The following is a 27,306-nucleotide window of genomic DNA, read 5'->3' as shown; positions in this document are numbered from 1 at the left end:
TACAATTGAACAAATTTAAATTTTATTAGACAGACTGCCCTTCAAATAGATACAAAATGCAATGCGACATTCTTCTGTCAAATTAGCAAACCCTTCCTCCACTGTCAAGAAGATAAACTTCATCATACCATAAACTGCGCAAACCGGGAACAATCAATTGCTTATTCTGACATTGATCAAGACCGAGCTCTGTCAACGCAGCCAAATAATAATGCAGTGCAGAGCACACGCAGGATGTTGTCGTCAAGATTGTGATGAGATGAGCTGGGACGAGCGTCACTTCTTAGGGACGATGGAGCGGGATCTGTCCGGGGAGCTGAACTGGAAGAAGGTCTTGGGTCCATCGGGCTCCAAGCAGAAGAGCCTGTCTCCCTCGCCTCTCATGCTGCCATAGGGTTGAGGGCTGGGCCGAGGGGTCATCGGCCTGTCCAGCCCTAGAGGGGCGACACACCACAGGGTTAGGTCCAAATTTAAACTTTTGTTTGTTAGTTTGTTCTAAAACAACACATTACATCTGTATGGCACTTTAGCTAAATACTTTTGCTAGACGTCCCAGCCCAACAATGAACACACACTAACCTGGAAGGCAAATCATTTCCTTTTCACTTTGAGGCGTGTTTTGTTTGTGTTAAGATTGTGTTGACATTTTTAAGCAACATTGATTAACTTAAACCTCGCATCCTTCCTACGTATATGTGAAATACCACAGACAGATCAACTACAGGTAAGGTAATGACTTACTACTAAGACAGTATTGTTATGTGCATTGTAAACATTGTAATCAGCAACAATACACAACAGGTGGCCATTGTAATCCACACCAGGTGATCAGGAACAGGTGGGTTTGTGAATTTACATACTCACACTGTGGCTAAGTGATTAATCCAGTCTAACCCAAAGACAATACAATGTATGGAAATGGACCCCATGGACCATTAACAGGAATTTCGAGAGGTTACTACACTAATCCAAGGGTAGGAGCAGGCTTCACTCAGTCTCTTTTTTTGTCTTTAAGAATGCTCGGCCAAACCTAAAAATAGTCAGATAGGGAGAAAACTCCTTTTTATTACACAGATAAAGGCACTCCGCCAAAACGCCTTTTCAGGTAACTACATTACACTGACAAGTCTTTAGGTTTTCATTTGGCATGACGTCTTTGAATACTTTTCAATCGTTTTAATAAACCTCTACTGGTAGTCTCATCACCAGTCTCACATATTTACCTGCATTCTAAATTCATACACATAAACCAAAGCTTTATGTTTAAAATGCATCTATCCAAGACCCAGAGTACTAGTTGCACAAGAGCCGTCACACTCATTAACTGTAAGTGAATAAGCCTCTCCCCTCTTCTCCAGACATGCGTCTCATGTTACCTAGCCTACGTAAACATGTAAGGGATAATGCACAGCAAATTACTCTCTTACCCTGACGGCAGATTAGGACCCTTGTGCATTAAGAAATGCACTGCTCTACAAAGACACCAGATGAATAATGTATAGCTCACTACATTAACATTTAGCGAACCTTGTTCTTCAGAGCACTTGATAATAATAGTGAAGGTACAGCATCATTGTTAGTGTTTGTAATGTTTTATTGCAATATTACTTACTGTTGGTAGTTTCTACCAATGACTATTACTGAGTTGAAAATCAGTCAGCCATGACACTACTTGTACTGCTATTAAGATCTTAATTAATTCACATCATTAAATCACATAACTAGAATAAAGACCATACCATTCTCTGATTTCCCATACCTGAAAAAACAATGGTAGGCCTACATTAAACTTAAAGGAACACATTGCAGTTATTTTACCTTAAAATAACGGCTTCAACCTCATTTTGATGCTACAGTGACTTAAGTATAAGTATATAAGTATATATACTCTTTTGATCCCGTGAGGGAAATTTGGTCTCTGCATTTATCCCAATCCTTGGATTAGTGAAACACACTGCACACAGTGAACACACAGTGAGGTGAAGCACACACTAATCCCGGCGCAGTGAGCTGCCTGCAACAACAGCGGCGCTCGGGGAGCAGTGAGGGGTTAGGTGCCTTGCCCAAGGGCACTTCAGCCATGGCCTACCAGTCGGGGTTCGAACCGGCAACCCTCCGGTTACACGTCCGAAGCGCTAACCAGTAGGCCACGGCTGCCCGTAAAACTTATACAGTAATAGGGAGAGTGTAGACTCTGATGATACCAATGCGTGCCCGGAACACTTGATATTACACTACAGTATGGAACGTTGTTGATCAGGTAGGATCATGATCTTTTTAGTACCGCCTTTGGGCTAAATTATGTTAAATATTGATGCCAAGGGGCATAAATAACTGAATCCAGTTGGAAGTAGGCTATAGTAAACATGTATCTCTTGTTAACTAGAGCTTTACGTGCAGTTATTTATTATTTATTTTTATTTACTAAATACACTGGCATTTCATACTGTCAAGATCAGAAGATCAGGTCTGTGGACAGGATCGATTCAGGTCAGTTCCAGATGGGTTCCTGGGGCCTCATTACAGAAACTTCCTAAATCTGGGAATCCTGGAATCTTATCTCATAACAGAATGACATTGGTATTACAGAAGCATGTTTCCTGACTGCATTTAGGGGGAAAAAAAACTTTCAGGATAGGTAGGTAGTCACCACAGAACCGTCCTAATCGTGACCACACTCACCTGGAGGGGCGTCACGAGAGTAGGGACGCATCATGCCCCCTCCGCTCTCCTTCTCCACTCCAACCACCATGTTGCGCAGGCGCAGGGAGTCATAGAGGCCCTGCAGCTTCTGGTACTGCCTGTTCCTCTCCATCAGACGCTCGGACACCTCGCTGTACTTGCGCTTGTACTCATCTGTCACCTGCAGCCAGGGGGCAACAGAGAGCACCAGAGGAAGAGATAGAGAGAGAGAGAGAGAGAGAGAGAGAGAGAGAGAGACAAAGCCAGATAAGGGAAAGTGGTGGTGGGGGTGGGGGGGCGTAAAAAAGGGATATGAAATAAAATAGACAGGTAAACAAACAGAGAAAGTACAAGAGTTAGAAGGCAGAGATGTCCAGGAAGAAATGGGGCAGAATACAAAAAGAGTAGAAGCTAAAAACTAATTATAGGGGCCAACAATCCTTAAATAATCCTCCAATTATAAACATAAAGTATGGGAGTCTACATAAGACAAAATATTTGTAAACATACAGTAAAGTATTGGGACAGTGTAGCTAACAAAATGTTAATATGGCTATCACAAGTAAAGGCTTTGCATTTTGTTTCTTTGTGTTTGTACCCGCTTGAGTGAGGAGATCTCCCCTCTCATGCCGTTCAGTTCCAGCTCTCGGCTCTGGGTCTGCTGTGACAGAATCTTCTCCATCTGTTTCAGTTGACTCTCCGTACGAGACAGACTGTACTCCTGAAACAGCCTCTCTTGATGCACCTACATACACACACACACACACACACACACACATCAGACAGACTGTACTCCTGAAACAGCCTCTTCTGATACACACACACACACATCAGACAGACTGTAGGCCTACTCCTGAAACAGGCTCCCCTGATGCCCCTGCATACACACATCAGGGACTAGACGCCCTCTTGTGAAATTAATCATTGATACAGAACAATTCATAAAATAAATCATACGATGATAATAATAAGTCTGATTTAAACTTCACCTACTGACAATCTGGGGGCCAAAGCCTAAACAGTTTGCGATGGGTATCAGAAACAGGTTTCATGTGGGCAGATTCTCTAACCTGATAAGTCCAAAAAGCCAGTGCTCTCGCACAGATATCTAAAACCGTTTCAGGTCTCAGTCCTGCTAGCACCATTGCTTTGTACTCCTCCGAGGGCGACAGCTCTGTTCGCACTATGTCCAGTTTTCCTGACAGGGCGGAGGAACAAGCAGGACAGATAGCTGGAGATCGGCTAAATTCCCCTGATCCATGTTGGTCACAAAAAGCATGTGAACAGGCTGTTACCCAGGCAAAACCACTCAGTTTTGCCCGACATTTTGGGAAATTACAGAATAGAGTGTCCTCACACAAGGCCATTACTGTAAAAACAGGAAACAGAATAATCAATGAACAAACTGTTTGTTGGTTGCCATAGAAAATCTCTGTTGCCATTGTGGTTACAGTTAATCTACATAAAGTTTGTAAATTAGCTAGTGCTAAAGTTAGCTAAACTGTGTCATATTAAAAAATATATATATATATATATATATATATATATACTTAACAAAGTGTAAGCTGGCAGCGTTATACCTTTGCAATGCCTCTCAGCAGGTTAGTCACTCATACTGTTTTGATTTTCCTTCAGCGCAGTAAAATAATAGTTTATTAAATTGGAAGCTAGTTTGAAGCAAGCTAGCAAGAAACTATCGCGAGCTGATACCTAACTAGGCTATAAAATAAATTGTAACATATTTGTTATTTTCAGAGAACGATTAGTTGACAAAGGTGTCACTGTTTTCGGTTTAAAACAGCATCTCCCCTATAATGGAAATGTGTATTCTCCTATAATATGTCATATGTAGTATAATGTCCCATCTTTATATTATGTTAAGGTTAGCTTACCTTTCAGGGACTGCAACAAAGATATGTGTTGATTTACCTTACCTTGGTTTAGGTTAAATTGCCCAATCAAAAGCCTTTGGAAATTGGCGGCATGTCACCAAAACAGGATGCACTTTAATGCACGTGCGAGTTCATTAACATAGACTTTGCCCTTCTACCTAATTAAGCTCAGGTCACAGCCAAGTGATACCAACAACTTCATTGGAAATATTTCTTCCATTGTCAACATGCTACCCTCTGTTGAAAGTAGGCTAATTGGAACTTGGCAAGAGGTAGGTAGGCTATACCAGAAAAGTTCATCAGAAATTACACTGGATTACAATGATTTACCATATAACTCTGAACCAATGTAGGCTGCACAATGAACTTGAATGTTAAAATGTCATTATGCTATTCGATTTCATTTTAGGCTATGTTTGGGGAGCTGGACTAAGGAAGGTCTACTTGTAAGCCCTTTTGTAAAGTAAAGCCTAGGCCTACTACAGGCTGTAAACACCATAAGGCTTTCCTAGTCCACTGTAGGCTATTTCTCTCTTGTGAACAGATTATGAAATTTTAGTAAATAGCCTACATAGAAGCCTATGCCTAGGAAGTGAAAACTGCAGGCTATCTATTGCATAGGTTACCACAAATGCAAAGTGCAAAGAGAGAGAGAGAGAGAGAGAGAAAAAAAAACTCACCAACCCACTGGCCAATGCCTTATCTTCTTTCCATTTTCTCTAGCCTAACCCCTTGGTCGGCTGACTGTCATCAGTTAGGCCTACCAAGGCTGATACTTACATGGCCAGTTATAAAAGTTTCTTTTTTTTTGTGCTATATTCATTGTTCCTCTATATACAGCGGGGGAAATAAGTAGCCTATTGAATGCGTCAACATTTAAAAAATCCAAACAAAGTCCATTATAATAGCCTAGAGTAGGCCTATGTGTAATAAAGTGGAATGACACAGGGGAAAAGTATTGAACCCACCTACTGATTTAAAAAAAAAAAAAAGTAAAAACTTTGGAAAAGCCTTTATTTGTAATGACCGCTTCAATTCAAGACGTTTCCTGCATGATGAAACTAATAAACCGCAGTATTCAGGTGTGATTTTGGTCCATTCTTTTAAACAGATAGTCTTTAAATCTTGAAGATTCCAGGGGTCCTTCTTGTTTATCCTGATCTTTAATTAACTTCCAGAACTGTTCAATTGGATTGAAGTCATATGATTTCCTTTCTCTGAAACTTAGAGTTTAACTCTGCTGTTGGGATCATTGTCTTGCTGGAAGGTCTAGTCATGTCTCAAGATTCTCCCAGAAAAAAGACTCCATTTATCATGCCTTTAACTGTATGAAGTCCAGTGATGGGCAAGCTACTTAAATGTACCAGTTACTCTACATTATATGAAGCTTAACAAAAAAGCTTCCTCAAGACAAATTGTAGCAAGCTAAGTTACATACATTTGGCAAAAGTAGTTTACTACATCAGAAGCTACTTAAAGCATTTAAAAAAATATTTTTTTAATAAGCAACATAAACAAATAATGTGAACCAGCTTCATGACAAGTCAGTGCTAATGACAGCCAACATAATTCCGTCAAACAGATACAGTAGTTACCTTCATTCATGTAGACTATATATAAAATGTATGTTCAGTTAAAAAATCATAACCCTTTATTGTTACTCTCACATTACAAAATCTATTTTGGGGGGAAAGGCTCCACATAATAGTGAAAGGTCAATGCTCAATTTAGATTTTTAATTTAAGTTTGCAGGATAAACTGCAAGCTAACTCAAGACTTCTAACTACATTTTGTAAACATGCACAGTTACGTAGTTACACTAGCCTACACTATGTAACCTCATGTTTGCGTCTTCATTGTTGGGTGGATTTTCGCCTGTAAAAGCTTTACCTTTTCTTGTTTATCAAAGTTTCATTCCACTTGGCTGAAATGTTGGTGCTACATTTACAGTTACCCAGTCAGTCTATCTTTACCATGTGCAAGCAAGTAAAAACTAATACAAACCATTTTGACAGCCTATTTTAAAGACATTGCGCAATAAAACCATGCAGTAGAAACCAGACTGCCACCAACACCTTTGAAAGCACAATTTCGTTGCTTCAGCCTTTGCCATGGAAAATTAGTTTGTCTTACAAGTTTAAACCGAATAGAGTACCCTAAATGTTTTTCAGACATTATAGTGCAATAAAGGATCAATGCCCATCTCTTCTCAGCTTTCGTTGGACAAATGCATCACATTTGTCAGATTCATTGAATAGAACTGAAGTTGCATGTATGGGGGGGCAGAAGGCAGCTCTACGGTGAGCTCCACAAATGCTCTGGAAAATGTAGCTTCTGTAAAAGCTGCACTTGGTCAAAAAACAACTAAGCTATTGAAAAGCTATCTGCCTACAATTGTAGGCTATTTGCTGCCTCCAAGTCTTTCTGGTGCTTTTTCCGAGTGGCCCTTGACTCTTGGGCTACTCTTCTGACTATCCTTCTGACTCCCTTGTCAGAAATCTTGGGAGATCCTGTGTATGGCCGATTGATGATGAAGTGATGTTCCTTCCACTTGTAGATAATGGCCCCAATGTTGCTGAAGATTCTGAAAATGTTTTGCAACAATAAGGTTGCAAAGGTCTTGGGAGAGCTCTTTCCTTTTACCCATCATGAACAATTTCTTGTATGACACCTTGGTAACGAAAAACCTTTTTATAGCCCATCAATATGTACTAACCCAGCTTAAATTTGCACAGATAGGAGGGATAATTATTTTCTAACTACTTGGCTTTCTTTGACTTGGTGTAGGTCTACTGCTTTTTTTTTTTTAGCGTGTTCAGTACTTTTTTCCTGTGTCATTACACTTTATTACACATAACTCTACTTATGGACTTTTTTTTATATGTATGGATTACCTGAGTAAAAACTAATGTTTGGTGAAAATTTCATGCAAATAGCCTCACTGGAAGTATACTTACTGAAAAAAAATGTTGACGCGTTCTACTTATACAATACATACAATATATAGGCCTATATATACAATACATATTTCCCCTGCTGTATGCCTGCATTTCTATCCAGTGTTTCTCTTCTATCAGAAATGATAACGTGATAATGTACATTGGGGTGGATGTCTACAGCTTTCGGAAAAAAAAGTCATTGTAGCAGTAGATGAGGGTATTGAAATTCTATTGTACCTCATAAAACATTGCAATACTAGTATGTGCAAATGATAGCATCCGTTTGGATTCCTAGAGAGCACATCAACTGATGTAGCCTATGTTCACGCTTATACAGTATAGCTGGCGCGTTTGTCCAGCGTGACTTACAATGACATCAATAAACATTACATTAACATTAATATTAACAGTTTAAAGACTAAATATAGCCTAAATAACAAAATAGTGTAAAAACTGAAACGTGTAACTCCTGCTGAGTGTTAATTAGACCTCTCTGACAAGTCGTGATATGAGATGATACAACACAACATTATACGTTCAATGACTGTATAGAGAATGGAGCCGTGCTGTCCATCTATCATCATCTGTCGTCATTGGATACAATACGATACCGTCAAGGCCAAAGATTCTAGAGTCTTTGGTCAAGGCATGTTGCCCACGATAACAATGGCATCACGATACAGATAACAATGGCATCACAATACAGAGGTTCTGTGACAGGTGTATAGCTTCAGAAAATAAAAGTTTACCATATCACTAATTGCTTGTTATAAGCTGTGAATAGCTGGAACAAATACGTTTACTTTCTGAAGTCTGGTTGTTCCATTTTGTTCAAGTATAAGTATATATACTCTTTTGATCCCGTGAGGAAAATTTGGTCTCTGCATTTATCCCAATGCGTGAATTAGTGAAACACACTCAGCACACAGTGAGGTGAAGCACACACCTAAGCAGCGGCACTCGGGGAGAAGTGAGGGGTTAGGTGCCTTGCTCAAGGGCACTTCAGCCGTTCCTACTGGTCGGGGTTCGAACAGGCAACCCTCCGGTTACAAATCCGAAGCACTAACCTGTAGGCCACGGCTGCCCCACGGATGTTCAAGAAGAATTTAATAAATAGATTCAGAAAGAAGGGGGTAAAAAGTGCAGTGTGTGTAAGTGCAGCGTGGCAAGTTCATGTAATGTATTTGTAGTGTTTTATATTCAGGGTGCAGATGGCTTGAGGAAAGAAACTGTTTTAGCCCTGTAGAACAGAGATGTTTGCCTGACCTCAGTGGATTGAACAGTCCAAGGTAAGGATGTGAACTGTCCTTTAAAATATTATTGGCTTATTCATACTCTTTTTGTGTGTACATATCCTCTAGTGGTAATCTCAGCAACTGAAGGAAAAAATACTTCAAGGCCAAATGCAGAAATTCCGTGTTCATTAAGTAAGTGAGTTTTTGCACTGTGCACTCTTTTCTCCCTGCAGTTTCTTCTGCACTTCAAGTTTAAGTCGAATCAAGTCAAGTATTTTATTTAGCACATTTGGTGTGCACAGAGCGCAATCCAAAACGCTCCACACACAATAACAAACTAACAAATCCTTTTTTTTTAAAATTCAAAGACATAAGTGAAGTCAAACCTTAACCTTGTTCATTTGATGAGTGCCATTAGGTCATTAAGTATAGTGACCTATGGGCCAGGTCTTTTAGTAAAAATATCTAGGTGTTTATTTGGAGCATATCCATAATGTATCATAGCTGCAACAATAAATAATTAGTTGTCAGCTTTTATTGTCAACTAGGTGTATGTCATTTTTTTTTAAAGGAAATTACATCAGACTTCTCTTATTTGTAGCATTGACAGATGCAATTCCTAGCAAAGCTCTCCTCTGAACTGTATCTTGAACGTTATTCTCTTGGCGCTTTGGATAAAAGCATCTGCTAAAAGAATAAATCTAAATGATTAAATTTATATTCTTAACTTGAAGATTTTCTGTTTCACTTACACCTCCATGGCTGCAACTAAATACCTTTGGAATGTGGACGAAACAAAGCACTTGAGGACTTATCTTGAGTTTTGAAAAACACTGATCCACATTTTTTTCACAATTTTCTGACATTTTATGGAGCAAACAACACATTAATTAATCAATAAAATAATCAACAGATTCACCAACTATGAGAAAAATCGAATAATGCAATAATAGTTGCAACCCTAAAAATAAGCATCTGCTCACATATTTGCATATTCTGCATGCTGTATTCAGCACTGAATCTTGTGGACTTCCATTAACAATTGCTACAGGATGAGCCTAATGAAATGGGACAGTAACAAAATGCAGTACATTTGAAGGATGGCATAGGATAATTATAATTGATCTTAGGCTACTTAGTCCACCACACTTACCTGTTCATTTCACATTTTCATTCATTGAAAGTTTGATTTTTATTTTAATCCCATCTGAATCTCAATGTTTGCATTTAATTATATATATAACGCACACGATGTTTGCAGCATTTGTGTAAGACCTAGACAAAAGATGGAGTATGACAAGGGGTACATGCCATAAACATTTTGGGGATGATTTTTGTTTTCTGGGAATACTTCCCATATAGTGGACATAAATATGGCTCACATAGCCTAGGCCTACTTTTACTGAATGAAAACTATGAAAATTACATTGACAGACTTTGCTTTTGTAATTGGAGGGTGTTACAACTCCATCCAAATTTTTCGTTTCCATTTTAAACAACAAATATAAATATATTTTCATATGTGATATCTCTGTACATTAGGCTATTACAAATTAATCATATACAACAATCAAGTCCAGGTTGGTCACATGTAATGGACATGCCAATTTTTACGCCACACAATGACTTGACTTCAAGTCGAAACTCCATATGTAAAACGTTAGTGCATGTGTGATTCCGTGTGATACCCCTAATCAAATATGGCTTTCCCCGCCTCATGTGTCCTCGTGGTGTTGGGCGCGTGAAAAGAGTTCATTGTGTGCACAGGCAATGGATCCGGGGGTTCAGAGTGAGAGAGAGATGCTCACTGAACTGTGTCCAGGTCGCCATTGTTAGAAATTCCCTCTATTCACTACCTTTTAAATAGAGCTCTGCAAACCCATACCGACGCAGGCTGTGCAGAAAGGGCGACTTTTAGATGCAGTCCCATTCGAACCTGTGGGATGGTCCGACAACTTGTTCAATCGGACCTATGTTTCATAACGATTGGTAACTCCTGTGATAAACTGTAGTGGAATGAAAGAATAATTATCATTGGTGATAGGAGGGACAAACGCAACAAAAGACAGATGATAAAGTAGCCTACTATTCCATTTAGTTTTTGAAGAGTTTATCGATTTAAAGCGACCTCCGAGGAAAATATTTTAAAGTGTAATTGACTCAAATAAACAAATCTGAATTAGGTATTTAGAAATGTGCCAGTTGGCCAAGTGTTTCGTCATAATAACAGGCTAGTTATTTTTTTAGATTTCATTTTGCCCTTTGTAAACAACGTGCACATTGATGTTATCATATCTAAATACATGTTTCCAAAAATAAGGGTAATTTCCTTTCATCTGTAGCCCAAAGTAGTCATGTCCCTGCTGTGTTGTAATTGATGGGAAAATAAAAAGCTACCTTTTGACGACGGGATGCAGGATGGGGTAGTAAAATATGCCACTAAAAGAGACGGTGTACCACGCCATTGAAATGCAAATGTTAGTGAAGAACAAGGAGAGACTTTGTGTGTGTGTGCGTGTGTGTGTTTGCGCGCATACAGCATACACATGCGTGGCTTTGGGCAAGCACACACACACACACACACACACACACACACACGGGGAGGAGGGGCCCGGCGCAGCGCAAAGTGGGCAACTTTGAGAAAGAGACTAGCCTACTTGTTGAGGAAAAACAGCCACACACACATTGATCGAATCACACAGTAGCAGAAGACGTCATTGTGCAGCTACACGGTCGTTCGCCGTTCACCGCTATTATTTTAGCCCATCCACTTGCTTTTCTAGTCCAATGTTGTTCTCTGTTGAGATCTATACTCCGCACACAGGACCGTTTTAGTTTCGGCCGATTCCAGGACTTCAGGGAAGCTCAAAAAGTGCGGACTGGTGTACCCTCGGCTGATGGTCTCCTCGTGAACCATGTCACGCCGGAAACAAAAAAGACCGCAGCAACTTATTAACGCAGACCCAGGGGGCACGCGGATCTTACTGCAAGGTGAGAACAAACTTCTTCTATTTGACATCAATGCATATATGTACTTTGAAAAATATATATAAACTGCAGTGAAGTTTATACATCTGTTCAAAACTAAGCTAGGCCATTTTTATTTGCAAAAAAATGCATCACAATAAGCTATGAGTTGGCTATTCTTTGATAATTTCAGTGCATTTATTGTTAAATATTCATCAAAAATAGTCCTACCCTATTTCAATTGATTCATAGAACACGCAGTACATTCAGTACATTGTCATTGTATAGATGAATTGTTTGATGCTGGCCAACCAGGTGCCTCATGGACACAGTTTGGGAAGTTTTTTTTTTCTACGTGTAGATCATGATTCAGATAGTGGAGAGTAAATTATGTGTGCTGAGCTTGTGTGGGAAACGGGAGAAGTGCTGAGGTCTACACCCTGTGTGTGTGTGTGTGTGTGTGTTGATTCCTGCAGTCTCCTTGCTGACATGCATCACTCAAAGGCCATCACTCAGTCAGTCAGCCCCTGAGTAGCCGCTGGAGGTCTTTCATTAGAATTTAGAGAAATTCTCCCCATTCAGCCCACACCAAGGTGGAGGATGGGGTGAGAGAGAGAAGGAGGAGGAGAGAGAGAGAGGGGGGGTGGTTGGGTAAAGATTAATCTCTCTCTTTCTATTCTCTTCCTATCGGTCTTATTCTCTCTCTCGTGTTCTCTTGTTCTCCTCCATTCTGTGTTCTCAATGCCTCCTCCCTCTCTCTCCCTCATGTTCCTATTCAGCGCATACTCTTGCACGGTTGGGGGTTTCAGTGGCCGGGGGAGAAAATCACCTCCAAACTTGCGCCATTTTCTCAGCACTTCATGTACTTCCAACTGTCACAGAAAATCATTTGAATTCATTTCAAAAGTTTGTAGCTTCTTACTGAACATTAACCGATTTGAATTCTATCATCAAACACAAGAAAACAGTGCATAGTAAATAATAACAGGTGAAACATAGGGGATAATACTATTTGAAGATTAGTTCTATTATGGGTTGTACAGGCATCTGATTCAAAGCTGCAAGAAATAGGTAGGAGGAGGCTACGTTGGTTTGTCAGTCAGTTTTAAGCTCCCCAACCCCCTCTCCCCTCTTTCTTTCTTTCTTTCTTTTTTTCCTACTCTTTCTTTTCTCTGTACTCAAGATTCTGAAAGAATTTGACCCCTGAGTTAAGAAAGGTCAGGTCAACAGACCAATCACAGCTCCTGGACAGTGCCCAGAACCCTTAGCATTCCGTGACCTATGACCCCTGAGAGGTCGAGGGGGAAGGGTGTGTAGGGAAATGAATGGGAGAATTTATGGAAGGCGAGTTTGTTGTTGGTTGAAGAGGACACTGCAGTGGTCAGTGTCCCTTTGAAATGTATTGTCATGGCAACAAGGTAGCCTGATTGTTTTGGTTTGAAGGAAAACAGTACAATGGTGTTTTCATGGGTTGGAAGAGGTTAATATGAGGCTCAACCACTGTTAGTACAACAGTTTCTCACCAGAAGACTACTTGCAGATGTAATTAGGTCATTAAGTAATTGAGTCTAAAAGAATAAACACAACTTGAAGATGGCTGAGAGTAATGTGATTGTGCAACCTACTAGACCGTTGGCCACAATAAAAGACTATTCACACTTTGCTGGTAATGTTAACAGAACCCTGTTCTTTGTGTTCTGCCTGTTTCTCTGTAGATGAGCAGTTAAGAGTGAAGTCCCCGTCCACCTCTCTTGGATCAGAGGCGCCATCATCCTCTCCTTCCTCCTCAGCGTCCCCTCCCTCCGTGCAGGACTGCCACCCCCCCTTGGCCCCGAGGCCGTCCCCTGGGGGTCTACACGCTCCCTCCCTGCCCAGCGAGAGCTCCTCACCCCCCCACTGGCCCAACCACACGGCCCACCCGTACAGCACGGCGCTCCCCAACACCCACTCGTCCCTGTCGCCGGACTTCCCGCACCCGTCGCTGTCCTCGCAGACCCACTCCTCTCCGCCGGCCCAGACGAAAGCCAATCACGCGTCGGCCCGCCATCAGAGCCACGCCCACCACCCCCACTCCCACGCCGTCATGATGTCCCCTCAGCTTGCTATCTCCGCCACCACCACTACCTCCTCTTCCTCCTCCTCCTCCTCGTCCTCTCACGGGGCGGCCCCGCACCAGGGCAGCCCCAGCCCTGTCCAGCAGGCGCCCTCCAGTCCCCCCGCTGTCCTGCCCCCGGGGCAAATCCAGATGCCCCCGACGCTGGCGGTGCTGCTAGAGGAGCTGAGGGTCCTGCAGCAGAGGCAGATCCACCAGATGCAGATCACCGAGGAGATTTGCCGACAGGTGCTGCGGCTCGGCGAAGGTCTCAACGCACCTCCCCAGGAGAGCACCCAGAGGCCAGGAGGCGCGCTGGTCAGTCGCCAGAGGTCGTCGTCATCAAACGGCGACAGCGGGTCCCCCTCCCCGCCGCACAGGACGGCACCAGCGGTCTCCGCGGCGAGTTCTCTGCTGTCCAGCATGCCGTCGCTGCTGTCGCAGGCCTCGGCGTCCAAGCTGAGCGTCTCCGCAGGCAACGGAAACAGAGCGCCGGCGCTCAGCACCGCGTCCTCATCCTCCGCTCTGTCCACCACCACGGCCTCCCTCTTCTCCTCGGCCGCCTCGCCCCTCTTCCTCTCCCACTGCCTGCCTGCTCGCTACCCCCTGGAGAAGCTGCCCAACGCGTCCATGTTCGGCCATGCCAACGGCTTCGGGTTCTCTGCTGCAGCGCTGGCCGGAACCGGCCTGACCCACGAGCCCGCCGCGCCACTCAGCTCCGTGGTCGGGTCGTCCACCGGCTTGTCCAGTTCCGGGTCGTCCTCGACCTCTTCATCGACGACAGCGGCGACGACGACGGCGGTGGCATCATCCGGGCGGCAGCAGCATGCGTGCCGCTACTGCGGGAAGGTGCTGAGTAGCGACTCGTCGCTGCAGATCCACCTGCGCTCGCACACGGGCGAGCGTCCGTACCAGTGTCCAGTGTGCCTGAGCCGCTTCACCACGCGCGGCAACCTCAAGGCCCACTTCCTGCGCCACCGCGAGCAGAACCCCGAGCTCTCGCTCTCGCTGCTGCCGCCGGCGCTCTCCGAGCAGAGCCCAGCGGGGTCCGGCGGGGGCGGCTCCAGCAACGGGACCTCCTCCAGGAGCCGCAAGCGCCGCGCCGAGCCCGAGGAGCCGTTCGGGATCAAAGGCGCCCTGGGCGTCCCCGAGAGCATGGCGCTGGGCTTCCTGTCCAGCTCGGCCGGTCGCGCCGCGGCGTCCTCGCTCCCGCTGCCCCCCAGCGTGGACCTGGCGCTGCTGTCCACCGCCCACTCGCTGCTGCAGCTGAACCGCGCGTCCTCAGCGGCCGCCGCAGCAACCACCACCAGCGTCCACTTCTCCTCGCCCTCCTCGTCCGCGTCGTCCGCCTCCAAAGGCGCCAAGCAGCAGCGCTTCGACGAGAACACCCCTCCGCACTCGGCGCTGCTCTCAGGCTCGCCGTACTCGCAGCTGGCGCACCTTCCCAAGATCCTCTTCCCCACGGCGGCGCACCACCACCCGGGCCTGGCCCTCCTGCACCCCCCTCCGCTGCCGTCCCCGCACGGGCAGCTGGCCTTCCCCTTCTCGCCGTACCCCAAACCCCAGGCCTCCTCGTCCCCCTCGTCCACCTCTCCGTCGCCTTCCTCCGCCACCTCGGACACCACCAAGCTGCAGCGGCTGGCGCAGAAGCTGGAGAAGCAGCCACAAGGGGGCGCCGATCGAGGAGGCGGGCGCAGCTCCAGTGGAACCCCGACCTCGATCTCGGTCACCGCCAGCCAGTCCAGCGATGTCACCTCCACGAGCTCGTCCTCGGCGTACCGACGGGAGATGATGGCCGCGCTGGGCCTAAACCCGAACCTCGGCAGCGTCGCGTCCACCCCGCCGTCCTCCTCGCTGACACCGGTGCTGTCCCCTAACCAGTGCGGCGTGTGCCTGCGCGTGCTCAGCTGCCCCCGGGCACTGCGGCTACACCAGGCCACGCACCTCGGGGAGCGGCCGTTCCCGTGCAAGCTCTGCGGCCGCTCTTTCTCGACCAAGGGCAGCCTGCGAGCCCACGTGGCCACGCACCACTCGCGGCAGGCCAGCTCCCGGCCGCAGAACTCCTGCCCGCTGTGCCAGCGCAAGTTCACCAACGCTGTCGTGCTCCAGCACCACATCCGCATGCACCTTGGCGGGCAGATCCCGCCCGATGGCGGGAACGCTACGGGAGAGGAAGAGGAGGAGGCCGCCATCGCCGCCGCAGCGGTGGACAACCCCGAGGGCCTGCAGGTGGACGCTGCAGCAAACCTGAGCGCTGTTGCCTTGGGCAACGACCTTGTCCAGACCCAGCCTCTCGACCTGGGCAGCGCCAAGGTGGCTCTCTTGCTCTCGTCCGCACGTGACGGATCCGTTTCCAGAGAGACGTTGCCGGCCGACCTGAGCGTGAAATCCGACTCTGACCTGAGCAGCGTCTCTCCCGAGCCCAGCCCAGCTCTCTCGGACGAGAAGACCGAACAGGACGCCTTGTCCCTGGTGGTGCGGCCTCTGGTCCTCAGTGGTCCACCCATCACCTCCCCACCCACAACACAGCAGGACCAGAGCAGCGACACACTGACGTCTGATATCGCCGGCAGCTACAGTTCTACCTCTCGAGGTGTTCCGTCGAACGAGCATGCGCCCCACCAAGACGACGCGGAGGACGACATGGCCCCTTTGTCGCTGTGCGTCCGGCCGGACCGCTCGGACTCAGAGAACGTGTCCCTTGCTAAAAGCCCTGCTCTGGCAGTGAACACTGTGGTCAAGATCGCCGTGGTGACCACCGGGGACACCCCCAGCACGCTCACCCCTCCCTCTAGCCCCAGCTCTGACCGGGAGGCAAATGAGTCCAGACCGGACAAGAACACGTCCGCCCTGAAAACAGCCGAGTCAGCACCTGACGCTGTCGTTCCTGCGGCGATTCAAGATGGAACCCACGGCCCTGTAGAGGCGGAGGATGTGCCAATGAAGAAGGAGGAAGAGGAGGAGGAGAAGAAGAAGGAGGAGACGGCAAAGGAGATTCCGGAAGGTTCCTCGGCGGCGGCCGAGCCCAGAGGAGAGGAAGCGGAGGCGCCGGCGAGGCGCGAGGAGAACGTGAGTGACGACGGGAAAGGGACGGAAGGGACGGCCACCGCACAGCCGCTCACCCCGGTGAAAACGCCCAAAGCCTCGCGGCCAGAGAAGCCCTATAGCTGCAGCCAGTGTGGGAAAGAGTACGCCAGCCGCAGTGGCCTCAAGGTGAGACGTCTGGCCTCTGCTGTTGATTGATTGATTGATTGATTGATTGATACTTTATAGGAAATTACTGTAGCTGTTTTAATTACCGTTTTGATTGTCTTTACAGACACTCAGGGCTGAAAGTTCTCAGGCTCTGTGCCTGAATTAAAGCGTGGTCCAGGCCATTTAAAGATTTGCAAATAGATAATCTTATACAGGCATATTATATATAGATATATAGCAAATTTCAAAAGTTTCAGATAACTTTAGGCACACAACAATAGTCTTTATTGTTATGACTGTTATCTCTGGTCAGCTTGGACAGTAGTGATCATTTATTAATTTTATTTTAGCAAAAGCAACTATAAAGTGGGCAATAACATTCAAGCAACAGTGCAATATTGGATCTTAGAGTATCAATAAATAATATCTAATTGAAGTATCATATAACATATCAGATAGCTAGAGATAGAATTCAGGAACTTTCCAGAATCGTTTTCATTTATTCAACTCTCGTTGCGTGTGTTGCATTGTGTTCCACTGTATGTATTACATGATTTAACAGAACTGTTCTGTGTGCGTTCACAGGGACACATGAAGGTCCATGGTGGGTCGGTCAGCAATGGGCCTGCTGGGTCGGTCAGCCTTCCCCCCAGTGCTTCACGTGACCATGGGGAGAAGGGACCCCTCAAGTCTGGCAAGGACACTTTGGATGACCCAAGTGCAATCTCGACCAATAGCAGGCCAGCTGAGGATGATGTAGAGAAGCCATCAGCCAATAATTGTTTACCTGACGAGCCAATGGATACCTCCGGTGTTGCAGAGAAGGCAGAGTGACGTGAGGATATGGACTTAAATGGAATATGACTCGTTATGTTCTTGGAAATGTTTTTTTTTTTTTTTTTTTACTGCTCTTTTGGTGGGAATGTATCTTGCTATTTGTAGATTAGAAATCGATCTTCCCTAGAGTGTTTACGTTAGGATTTTAAGGTATGTAGCGAAACTGTCAACATTAGTGCCTTTTATCTGAAGACAGTGAGATGATACTGAGACCAGGAAGGCCTACAGAGGTGAAAATGAACAAGGAGTCTCAATACAGAGTCGCGTGAACAATATAAGGTCTGTGTTTTAGGATCCTTACACCTAGGCTACACCGGGTCTGTAACTGAAGCGCTCCATTCACATAGCATACAAACAGGAAGACTTGTTCAAACATAACACACCTCTATCATGTCTGGTGTAGCCAGGTCCATTGATTATAGTGGAAGCTAATTGTTGCAGCAGACACAACGCGAAACAGAACGCTTCAGTTACGTGACCAGTGTATCCTCCCTGTTATGATAACTAAAGCTTGAATGACCATTTTACCCCCTCCCCCCTCATCCCCATGAAGGTGAAAAAGGGATTGTCAGTTTGTTTACTCGGTTACCATGGTGCTCTCTATTTGTGCTGCTATAGATTTGACTGCTGCCGTGTTTGTTGTTTTAAAGGGTCCACGAGGATACATAATGTTTACATCTGATGTTGTAAGGGATATGATGATGATGATGATGATGATGAAGAAAGACAATGACAAGAAACAATGACAGAAACATTGAAACCATTGAATAGGGCATTTGGCTTTCTTCCTGCATAAGTGAACTTGTAAATCTCTTGGCTAGACCTGCTGTGCTGGTTGTAAAGTTCCTCCAATGATTTAAAATATCAACTAAATGTGCAATAGGCAGCACTGCCATCATCAACAGCCTCTTCATACTGCAAGTCAAGTTTGACACACTCCCTGTGGAGGAATTTTCTAAATGCAGGGGATGTTAACAAGCATCCAAGCATTTAACTACTTTTAACTACTGTTCCATTCTACTCTGGTATGAGTGAAGGAATTGTCAAGAAGCAAGGGATACAAGTTTTGAAGAATATACTATATGGCTGTCCCATGCAGTTCCAAAGTTTTAAAACTACAGCCCCACCTGCATCATCTGCCTTGAAAGCAGTCCTGCCTATTGCACTGGCCAGTTTTTAACCAAGTTATGATCTTGAAAGCGACTTCCGGAGTCAACAGAAAGACACTGGGGATCGTGGCCAGACTGGAATGGCCATTCCAAATCTTGTCCTTCCTCTCACGAAGCACTTGAGAGATGATGTCTGTGCTTTCTGCTCCAGTTCCCGCACTGTACCCTACTTAGTTGTGGTAGTGTTTTTGTTTTATTTTTTGTTGTTGTTTGTTGTTTTTTTTGGGGTTTTTTGTTAAAAGAAGTTGTAGATGTTGTCGTGAAAAACGATTAAAGCTATGATGAATTGTCAGTTCTGCAAGACGTCTTATTTACGTATATATTGAGGAGCAGGAGGAGGATGCCGGGTGTGGTACATTTGTGAAGTTCTGTTGTGTGGCCATCTTGGTGGTGGTGATGTCATTGTCTGTAGTTTTTAGCCCAGGGGATTTCTCTTTCTCTGGACTGTCTTTGTTTTGGAGCCTTTCTGTTGACTAATTGTGCTCTTATTGAGGCAGTCTGTTCGCTTTCACCCGCCTCTCTTTCACAGGTCTGTGTGGTGAGTTTGTTTGTGTGTGTGTGTGTGTGTGTGTGTGTGAGTATGTGTGCAGGCTTATTTATGCGCTTATGTGACTCGAGCCATGCAATTGTCCATGCAGCTGTAGAGGCCCTTTCTCTCTCTCTCTCTCTTTATCTCTCACTCACCTCCCTCTCTCTATTCCCCCTCTCTCTCGCCCTCTGTTTCATACTCTTTCATACTCAGTCATTGAATTTCTCTTTCATTTTCACTCTCTTTCAGCCCCCCCCACCCACCCACCCACCCACCCATGTAATGGTCTAACACACAGGAAGCTCTAATCCTCACACAAAGCCACCCCCAGCCCCCACTACACCCCACTCCCCCCTGGTTGTCTCTGAACAGGACAGGGGACTGTACGATAGCGACCTAGCCAGCTGTCCCCAAAATGGCTTCTAATCCACCCACTGCTGCGCTCCGGAAACCATGACAACCGGTAACCAAGGAGAGGAATGTGCGGGTTCCAAGAGAGAGTGAGAGTAAGACAATGGACCAGAAGAAGGCATGTGTTAAAAGTTTGTCCACATGCACACTTTTTTTTAAAACCATCAGAGAGACAGACATGTCTCAATCAAAAAATACAAAACATGAAACTCTCAATCATAGATAGAAAAAATATATATGTTTTCGCAATTTAATAATATAGGTAACTGATTGTTACTAATTAATATAGTGTATGAATATAGATCTGGTACTAAGGATGAAGACAGCTGGGTTCCATAGTTAAAAGTTTGTTGAACTGATACTAAGGCTCATTTTAGACACCAAACGCACTGGGTACTAGTTTTTAACTTAAACATCGAAACTTGATCAAAGCAGCTTTAATTTGCAAACTAAAAAGCCTTTATTGTACCTTATATGTTGCAATTGATAAGGATTTGGCAGATCCAGATCACTCAGATAAACTCAGATAAAAGGCCTGAAGACTGTGCTGAAAGATGCACCTGGTGTGCAATGCATCCTTGACAGATTCTGAATGGCGAAGTCGTAGGACCATGAGTAAATTGTGTAATCAACCCGTTAATAGGATTTTGGGGTTGCTTCTTAGTGGCTTCCATTTAATCAGAGGCACTGACTCCTGCATGTGAGAAAATTAGCTGAGAGTAGCCTAACATCTTTCTCTATGCAAGTAACTCCATTGAAACTGTCTTACTGTAGTAAAAAATATATATCATATAAAATTATATATATATATATATATATATATATATATATATATATATATATATATATATACTGTATATATAACATCATTATCCTAGTACTCGTTTATTCATTCATGAATTACTCATTATTATCATTCATGAATTATTTATTTGCTTTGAATCAATTGAATTAAACTCAATCACATAACTAATACAGTGTAGCCTACAGATGGTCTTCTTTAAACTGGTGTTTTTTTGAGCCTCAACTATTTTTTGTACTAAATAGGCCCTGTTAGTTTGCCTGACTGCCATCCTTCACCATGTAAGGTTTTTCCCATTCAGAAATGTTTTCTAATACTCGTATTTAGTTCATTTTGTACTGTAGGCTAAATTGACTCAACTCGACTGAAAAGCATGTTATGCTTGTACAACTCTTGTTTTAAAATATGTTATAGACACAGCTTGAGTTAAGAAGTCATGGAAAAAACATCAATCTGCATAGGCCATACCCTTACAAAAAATAACTGCACTAGGCTAAGTGTCAAAACTGCAGTTTTCGGAGAATCAAAAATGCTGTTTAAGATGAAATGACATGCAGTTCATATGCAGGAAATGCAATACATTGCACTAGTACTGCACTTTATTGAAATAAAAGGCAATATTTTCGACATCAAAATATTACTGTTGGTGTGCTGCATTGTGTTTCTGTTCTGTGCTACTTCTGTTTCATAACCTCCGGTTTTGTTTTTGTAATTGCATCATGAGGCGAGATAGGTAAGGCAGCTTTGATTGACAGAAACTGAAATACAGAAAGGGCTAAACACCTGCTTGGCCTACCACCGCATGGGGGAGACAGAAGACTTTTGGCGATATGAGCAATAAGAGCGTGGGAAAGCATCCGTGGCAAGTGGTAACAGAATCAGAGCAGACGAGGGCGCAGTAACCTTGAAATTAACCATGCCTTGGGCGACCGGTTTATTAAAATTGTTTGAAATTGTCGGAATGTTGACTTTCTGGCTTTCCAGTTACCTTCACATCGTATTTAGACTAGGCCTACACCAAAATAGGTTACTAAGGTTTAAAGTTGAGCTTCCGAGTTGACAAGTTAGTCTTCAATAGAAATGGACCAGCACAAAAAACGTATGTATGCGTTAGTAGTTTACTGTGGGCTATCTATTTATAGGCGTTTATTGAAATATGCGATGAAGAAGGCTATACGGCAGCCACAGAAGGAGAAAAACCTGTGGCAAAAGTGGTCTTCACCTCCGGCGTCTTCGGCCCTCCCCCTCGTGTGTGTGTGTGTGTGGTGTGCGCGCGTGTGAGAAAGCAGAAGCGACTCCGCTTATTAAAACGGCATAGCCTAGCCTACACCTTCGGAGTCAGCGTAGGCCAGGAGAAAGAGACGTTCGAGGCTTAACGCAAGAAAAAGAATAGCTAAAAACAGCCAACATAGGCTGTGTCTGCGCATTCAAACAGGTATTCACTTTGAGTGTGTTGCAAGTGGCAAGACAACGAGGATGACGGCTGGTCAAATCAGTGCAGTGCCATGAGAATGTCATTCGCGGTCAATCACAGCTGCAACTAATAGAATAATCGCTACCTGTTGAACGGTCAAAGGTAAGAAGACCATTATCAGTGGATCTGTTTGCATTCCGTGCTTTAATGTGAGTAGCAATTGGACACTGATAGCTGATGTTCTTTTAGACAGCCTACGATGTTATAGCAGTGGAAGAGTTCTAGGTAATTTGTCGTATGGAAGTGCTTACCACCATCCAAAAGTGCATCTCAGTAAGGGAAAACCTACAGATTATGTTATCGCACTGTCAAATGTCTGTCACACCTTAGGCTACAGCAACAACCACATTTATCTGCTAGAAATGTCTGTCCACTTGTTGAATTCACTGCTGGCACTAGTGACATTCACTCACCCTCTACTTGACATATGGTGTACAGGATTTAACCTTTAGAGGTACTTTATGGTATTTTTATGATATATGTGGTCTTATCACACAGCATTGTGGACCTTGGACTCCTTCTGCTCTCCTCTGATGACAGTGCCTTGTGCTATCACTAGTCACGTGTGCAGCCCCGATCTCTCCCTTTGACCTTGCCTGTTCTTCACTGTCTCATCTTCTGTCCTTGTTTGTCTGTCCTTTCATCCTTTTCTCTAGTAGTGACACCCCCATCTCTCTCTCTCTATCTCTCTCTCCCCCCTCCCTCTCTCTCTCGCTCTCACTTACACACACACACACACATTTCCAACTGTTATTGTTGATTCTGTGTGTGTGTGTGTGTGTGTCAGAGAGAGAGAGAGAGAGAGAGAGAGAGAGAGAGAGAGATTGTGTGTGTGTGTGTGTGTGAGTGAGTGAATGAGTGGGAGCAATACTCGGCCAGTACAGCTTTTCGGCATACTCTCCTCTGTCTTCTCTTCATGCTGACTAACATTTATTAGTGAATCTCTTGCTGATGTGATACGTGTTCTTGGATTTTAACAACAACAACACATTACATTTATATAGCACTTTTCACAGCACTCAAAGAGTTCACAGTGAAGGGGAAACCTCACTAATCACCACCAATGCTGGGGCAGCCGTGGCCTACTTCTGGGGCAGCCGTGGCCTACTGGTTAGCGCTTCAGACTTGTAACCAGAGGGTTGCCAGTTAGAACCCCGACCAGTAGGAAGTGGCTATAGTGCCCTTGAGCAAGGCACCTAACCCCTCACTGCTCCCCGAGCAACGCTGTAGCAGGCAGCTCACTGTGTCTGGATTAATGTGTACTATAGATAGATAGATAGATAGATACATAGATACATACATACATACATACATACATACATACATACATACATACTTACTTTATTGATCCCCAAGAGGAAATTCAAGGTCTCAGTAGCATACAGACATCACACACAACATTCACTAACAGAAGAAAAAGTAATTAAAAGTATATAATATAAAAAACAAAACTAAGCAATAAGGACAGTAGAAGATAAAGAATATACTAAAATACAAATTATACTAAATAACTCTAAATCAAGTCTAAAACAGTATCCACATAGTGGGTGATTAAGCATGAGGCGCTTGTAATGACTGAGGCAGGGACTGAGCAGTGTGTTCACTGTGTGCTGAGTGTGTTTCACTAATTCACGGATTGGGATAAATTGCAGAGACCAAATTTCCCTCACGGGATCAAAAGAGTATATATACTTATACTTATACTTGCTTATACTTACTCAATGTGTAGCACCCACCTGGGTGATGCACGGCAGCCATTATGCGCCAGAATGCTCACCACACACCAGAGAGTGAGAGAGTGAATGAGCCAATTACACTGAGGGGATGATTAGGGGGCAAGGTTGAATGAGCCAGGTTGGGAATTTAGCCAGGACTATGGGGAACCCCCTACTCTTTGTGATCCCATGATAAGTGCCATGGGATCTTTAATGACCACAGCGAGTCAGTACCCCTGTTTAAGGTCTCAGCCAAAGGACCGCATCTCCTGCAGAACACTGTATATACCCTCTGTGGGCATTGGGATCGATACACATATGAGAATGATAGATATGTACCCAAGAATTAACAAGATTACTCAGCGCTGTTTAAATTGAACCATTTTGAATATTTACACACACAAAAAAAAGTTCAAGTTCAAAGAAAATACATTTTACCTTGAATGTTCGTCACTGTTTGCCAAATTAAACCGCACCTCAGGTTTAGACTAGAATGAGACCAGACCCAGATTCAGACCAGATCCAGTTTACATTCAGACCGGAGTCAGACCAGACTCTTATCAGTTCTTGGTCAAATCCGATCCAGTGTCTGCTAGTCCCTTCAGCTGATTAGCATGCTTTACCAGATGCAGCTCTGCAACCAGACTACGTTTGCTTCCGTGGGAAACATGTGAAGCACAGGGCAGCTTGCTGATCAGAAGAGTGCGCCTTGTGGCTTGAGTGTGCACGTGAGTTTGTGTCAGTGTGTGTGAGTGAGAGTGTGTGTGGGGGGTGAATGAGCAAGTGAATGAATCAGTTGTTCTCTTCTTGTGTGTGGGAAAATGCATGTGTGTGTGTCTGTGTCTGTGTCTGTGTGTTTGTGTGTCTCTGTTCAGTAATATAGACCCCTAAATATATTTAGCCTTAGCCTTTTACACTTCTTTGATCGCTGTATAAAGACTAATGAAATCAGACACCTCTGTAAGACATTTAACGGAACTGTGCGACACAAGAAAAACAGAGAAAATGTAGTTCCACATGACGTTCAATCTGTTTGTGATCCAGACTGGTATTTATCTGTGTCCATGCAGCCAACCGTGAAAAGCTACTTACCCAAGGCACTAATGGTTCTCAAATAGCCATCTGGAGGATGTGGCAATAAACAGTGTCCATGTTTGTTTGTCAGGTTAACAGGGAAGAGGAGTATTTTCTCCAGGTATTCCATAGCCTGGCTGACACTAGACCGATTCTCAAAAAAGATTTGGTCTGGGGACCCTTCTTTCACTTCCAATTTCCAAGGGGCATTATCATCAGTGTAATTAAACTTAATTTGGTACATTAAACTCTTATCAAATCTTTTCTGATGTACAGTAAAGGTATCTTTTTTGTAAATGACAGTGAAGTGCAGTTGTTTATGCAATTCCAAAGAAGATATTCAGACAGTCATTTAAAGCTGCAGTTGGCAAGATTTGTTTGATCATATTCACTGAAACCACTATGCACTATGCTCTGACCGAACACCATAAATCAGTCGGTTTTGGGGGGGGGAAATGAGGGAGTTCTCGATGGTAGTGGGGGAGGGGCATGAGAGTTGCAAACATTAAACATTTTGGCTAAGTCCTCTCAATCTGTCAGACTTGCCAACTGCTGCTTTAATACTGATGCCCTCAGTAGAGTCTTCGCTGTTCAACAGCGCTCCTAACCAACATCCTCTGCCAGTCATCGTTTAAAGCGGTTGTTGATTCCAGGGTTTCCATTTTGGAAATAGTTTTTAATAGGACGATCTGTTGAGCAAATTTAGGTACACTCACCGATTTGTCTGGGTTCACCCAGGCTAGGTATTCCATGTACTTAGGCAGAAATATAATTACGTGGAGTAACATTGCAATGGCACTTAATTAACTGCATCTCTGTCTTTCCTCTGGTCCACAGATGACATCGTAACTATGCTCACTGGACCTGACCACTGAAGACTGAGACTGTTGTGATAGGACTCTTTTGTGACTGATAGTCATCTGGACCAATAGCAATCAACACCTTGGACTAGTATATAACCAGTAATTGGACCAATAAGTTACCAGTTCCACATCCCCAACCCACTCTACCTGGACTCATGGCTTCTTATAGCCCCGCCCTTACGCAGGAATCACCGGCAGAGGTGACCAATGGCACGGGCCCATTGAAGTCAGGTGACTCGCAGGAGTCCATGAAGTTGAAGAAAGAGATCTCGCTGCTGAACGGCGTCTGTCTGATCGTGGGCAACATGATTGGCTCGGGCATCTTCGTGTCGCCCGTGGGCGTGCTGATGTACAGCGGCTCGTACGGCCTCTCGCTGGTTGTCTGGGCGCTGGGTGGCATCTTCTCGGTCTTTGGCGCCCTCTGCTACGCCGAGCTGGGCACCACCATCACCAAGTCGGGCGCCAGCTACGCCTACATCCTGGAGGCCTTCGGAGGCTTCCTGGCCTTCATCCGCCTGTGGACGTCGCTGCTCATCATCGAGCCCACCAGTCAGGCGGTCATCGCCATCACCTTCTCCAACTACATGGTGCAGCCCATCTTCCCAACATGCATTGCTCCCTACTCTGCTAACCGCCTGCTGGCTGCAGCCTGCATCTGTAAGTGCACCCAGTGTGTGTGTGTGTGTGCGTGTGTGTGTGTGTGCGCGCGTGCGTGCGTGTGGGTCTGTGTGTGATGGTGTTGGTCATCTGCCCTACCTGCATCGCTCTCAACTGCCTGCTGGCTGCGGCCTGCATCTGTAAGTGCACCCTTTGTGTGTGTGTGTGTGTCTGTGTGTGTGTGTGTGTGTGTCTCTGTGTCTGTATGTGTGTGTGTACACGTGTGCATTTGTAGGCTCCATAGACATCAGCACTGGCCCAAATGAACCCAAAAGAGGTCAAAATATGCACTGCAGGAGCCAGATTAGACCCTGTCTATACTCCTGAGGAACCAGCCAATGAGGATGTGATCTGTCTGTGCATCATGTCTCATTATGGTGACCATTTGAATTTATATACTGTGGGCCAAATATAACAATATTTTTGTGATCAGACCTAGAATGTGAAGTTTACTTTAGGTATCCCAGAATTGTCTTACAGCGGAAAACGTAATAATGGGTATCTCTTTGTTCCTATGGTCTTCCACACACTGCTCACTCTGTTGGCTTGGTTACTCTCCCCATTCCACTGTTCTAGAGCAGCGCAGACTAAGAGCCTAATAAAATGAAGGTATGTGATGTTTGCAGCTAGGCTGCAGATGGCCTAATCACTTCTTAAGTGCCCAAGGGCCATAAAGAGAGATGCCAGAGGAAAGCCTAACAATAAATGATTATAAAAAGTCGTGGAGAAAACAGTGAGAGAGAGTGTGACAGAGATAAAGATAGAGAGAAAGA

At 44.7% G+C, this 27,306-nt stretch overlaps 2 protein-coding genes across 9 annotated transcripts in view; one reads left to right on the top strand and one right to left on the bottom strand.

Moving 5' to 3' along the window:
• Positions 1-2: 2 nt before the first annotated feature.
• Positions 3-4,633, bottom strand: LOC121690273 (E3 ubiquitin-protein ligase CCNB1IP1). 3 transcript variants are annotated; one of them, XM_042070765.1, is made up of 5 exons: positions 4,617-4,633; positions 3,753-4,051; positions 3,281-3,427; positions 2,683-2,863; positions 3-434 (listed from the first exon to the last, which is right to left on the bottom strand). In XM_042070765.1, the coding sequence occupies exons 2-5, from the start codon at positions 4,047-4,049 to the stop codon at positions 277-279; spliced, it is 783 nt and encodes a 260-aa protein (XP_041926699.1). In that variant the 5' UTR covers positions 4,050-4,051; positions 4,617-4,633; the 3' UTR covers positions 3-276. The 3 variants fall into 3 exon arrangements, with proteins under 3 accessions (XP_041926699.1, XP_041926698.1, XP_041926700.1); XM_042070764.1 differs by lacking the exon at positions 4,617-4,633 and adding an exon at positions 4,575-4,594; XM_042070766.1 differs by lacking the exon at positions 4,617-4,633 and adding an exon at positions 4,263-4,551.
• slc7a7 (solute carrier family 7 member 7) overlaps positions 896-27,306 on the top strand; it is a 56,982-nt gene continuing 30,571 nt past the window's right edge. The window contains exons 1-3 of one of the 6 annotated variants that reach the window (XM_042070729.1): positions 896-974; positions 8,875-8,940; positions 25,851-26,533. In XM_042070729.1, the coding sequence (XP_041926663.1) occupies positions 26,032-26,533 (502 nt within the window). In that variant the 5' untranslated portion in view covers positions 896-974; positions 8,875-8,940; positions 25,851-26,031. Of the gene's footprint in view, positions 975-4,264; positions 4,284-4,829; positions 4,847-8,874; positions 8,941-21,986; positions 22,374-25,850; positions 26,534-27,306 lie in introns of those variants that run through there. The other 5 variants (XM_042070732.1, XM_042070731.1, XM_042070733.1 and 2 more) reach the window with 5 other exon arrangements.

Source organism: Alosa sapidissima, chromosome 18 (assembly GCF_018492685.1).
Source record: "Alosa sapidissima isolate fAloSap1 chromosome 18, fAloSap1.pri, whole genome shotgun sequence".
Lineage (NCBI taxonomy): Eukaryota > Metazoa > Chordata > Actinopteri > Clupeiformes > Clupeidae > Alosa > Alosa sapidissima.
This window is presented reverse-complemented; position numbering and strand designations above follow the sequence as displayed.

Excerpts from the sequence above, each read along its gene's own strand:
- LOC121690273 (XM_042070765.1), bottom strand. The coding sequence starts at position 4,049 with ATGGCCTTGTGTGAGGACACTCTATTCTGTAATTTCCCAAAATGTCGG. Across the intron at positions 2,864-3,280 it reads AGATCTCCTCACTCAAGCGG|GTGACAGATGAGTACAAGCG; the intron begins GTACAAACACAA and ends CCCTGGCTGCAG. Across the intron at positions 435-2,682 it reads CTCTCGTGACGCCCCTCCAG|GGCTGGACAGGCCGATGACC; the intron begins GTGAGTGTGGTC and ends TCGCCCCTCTAG.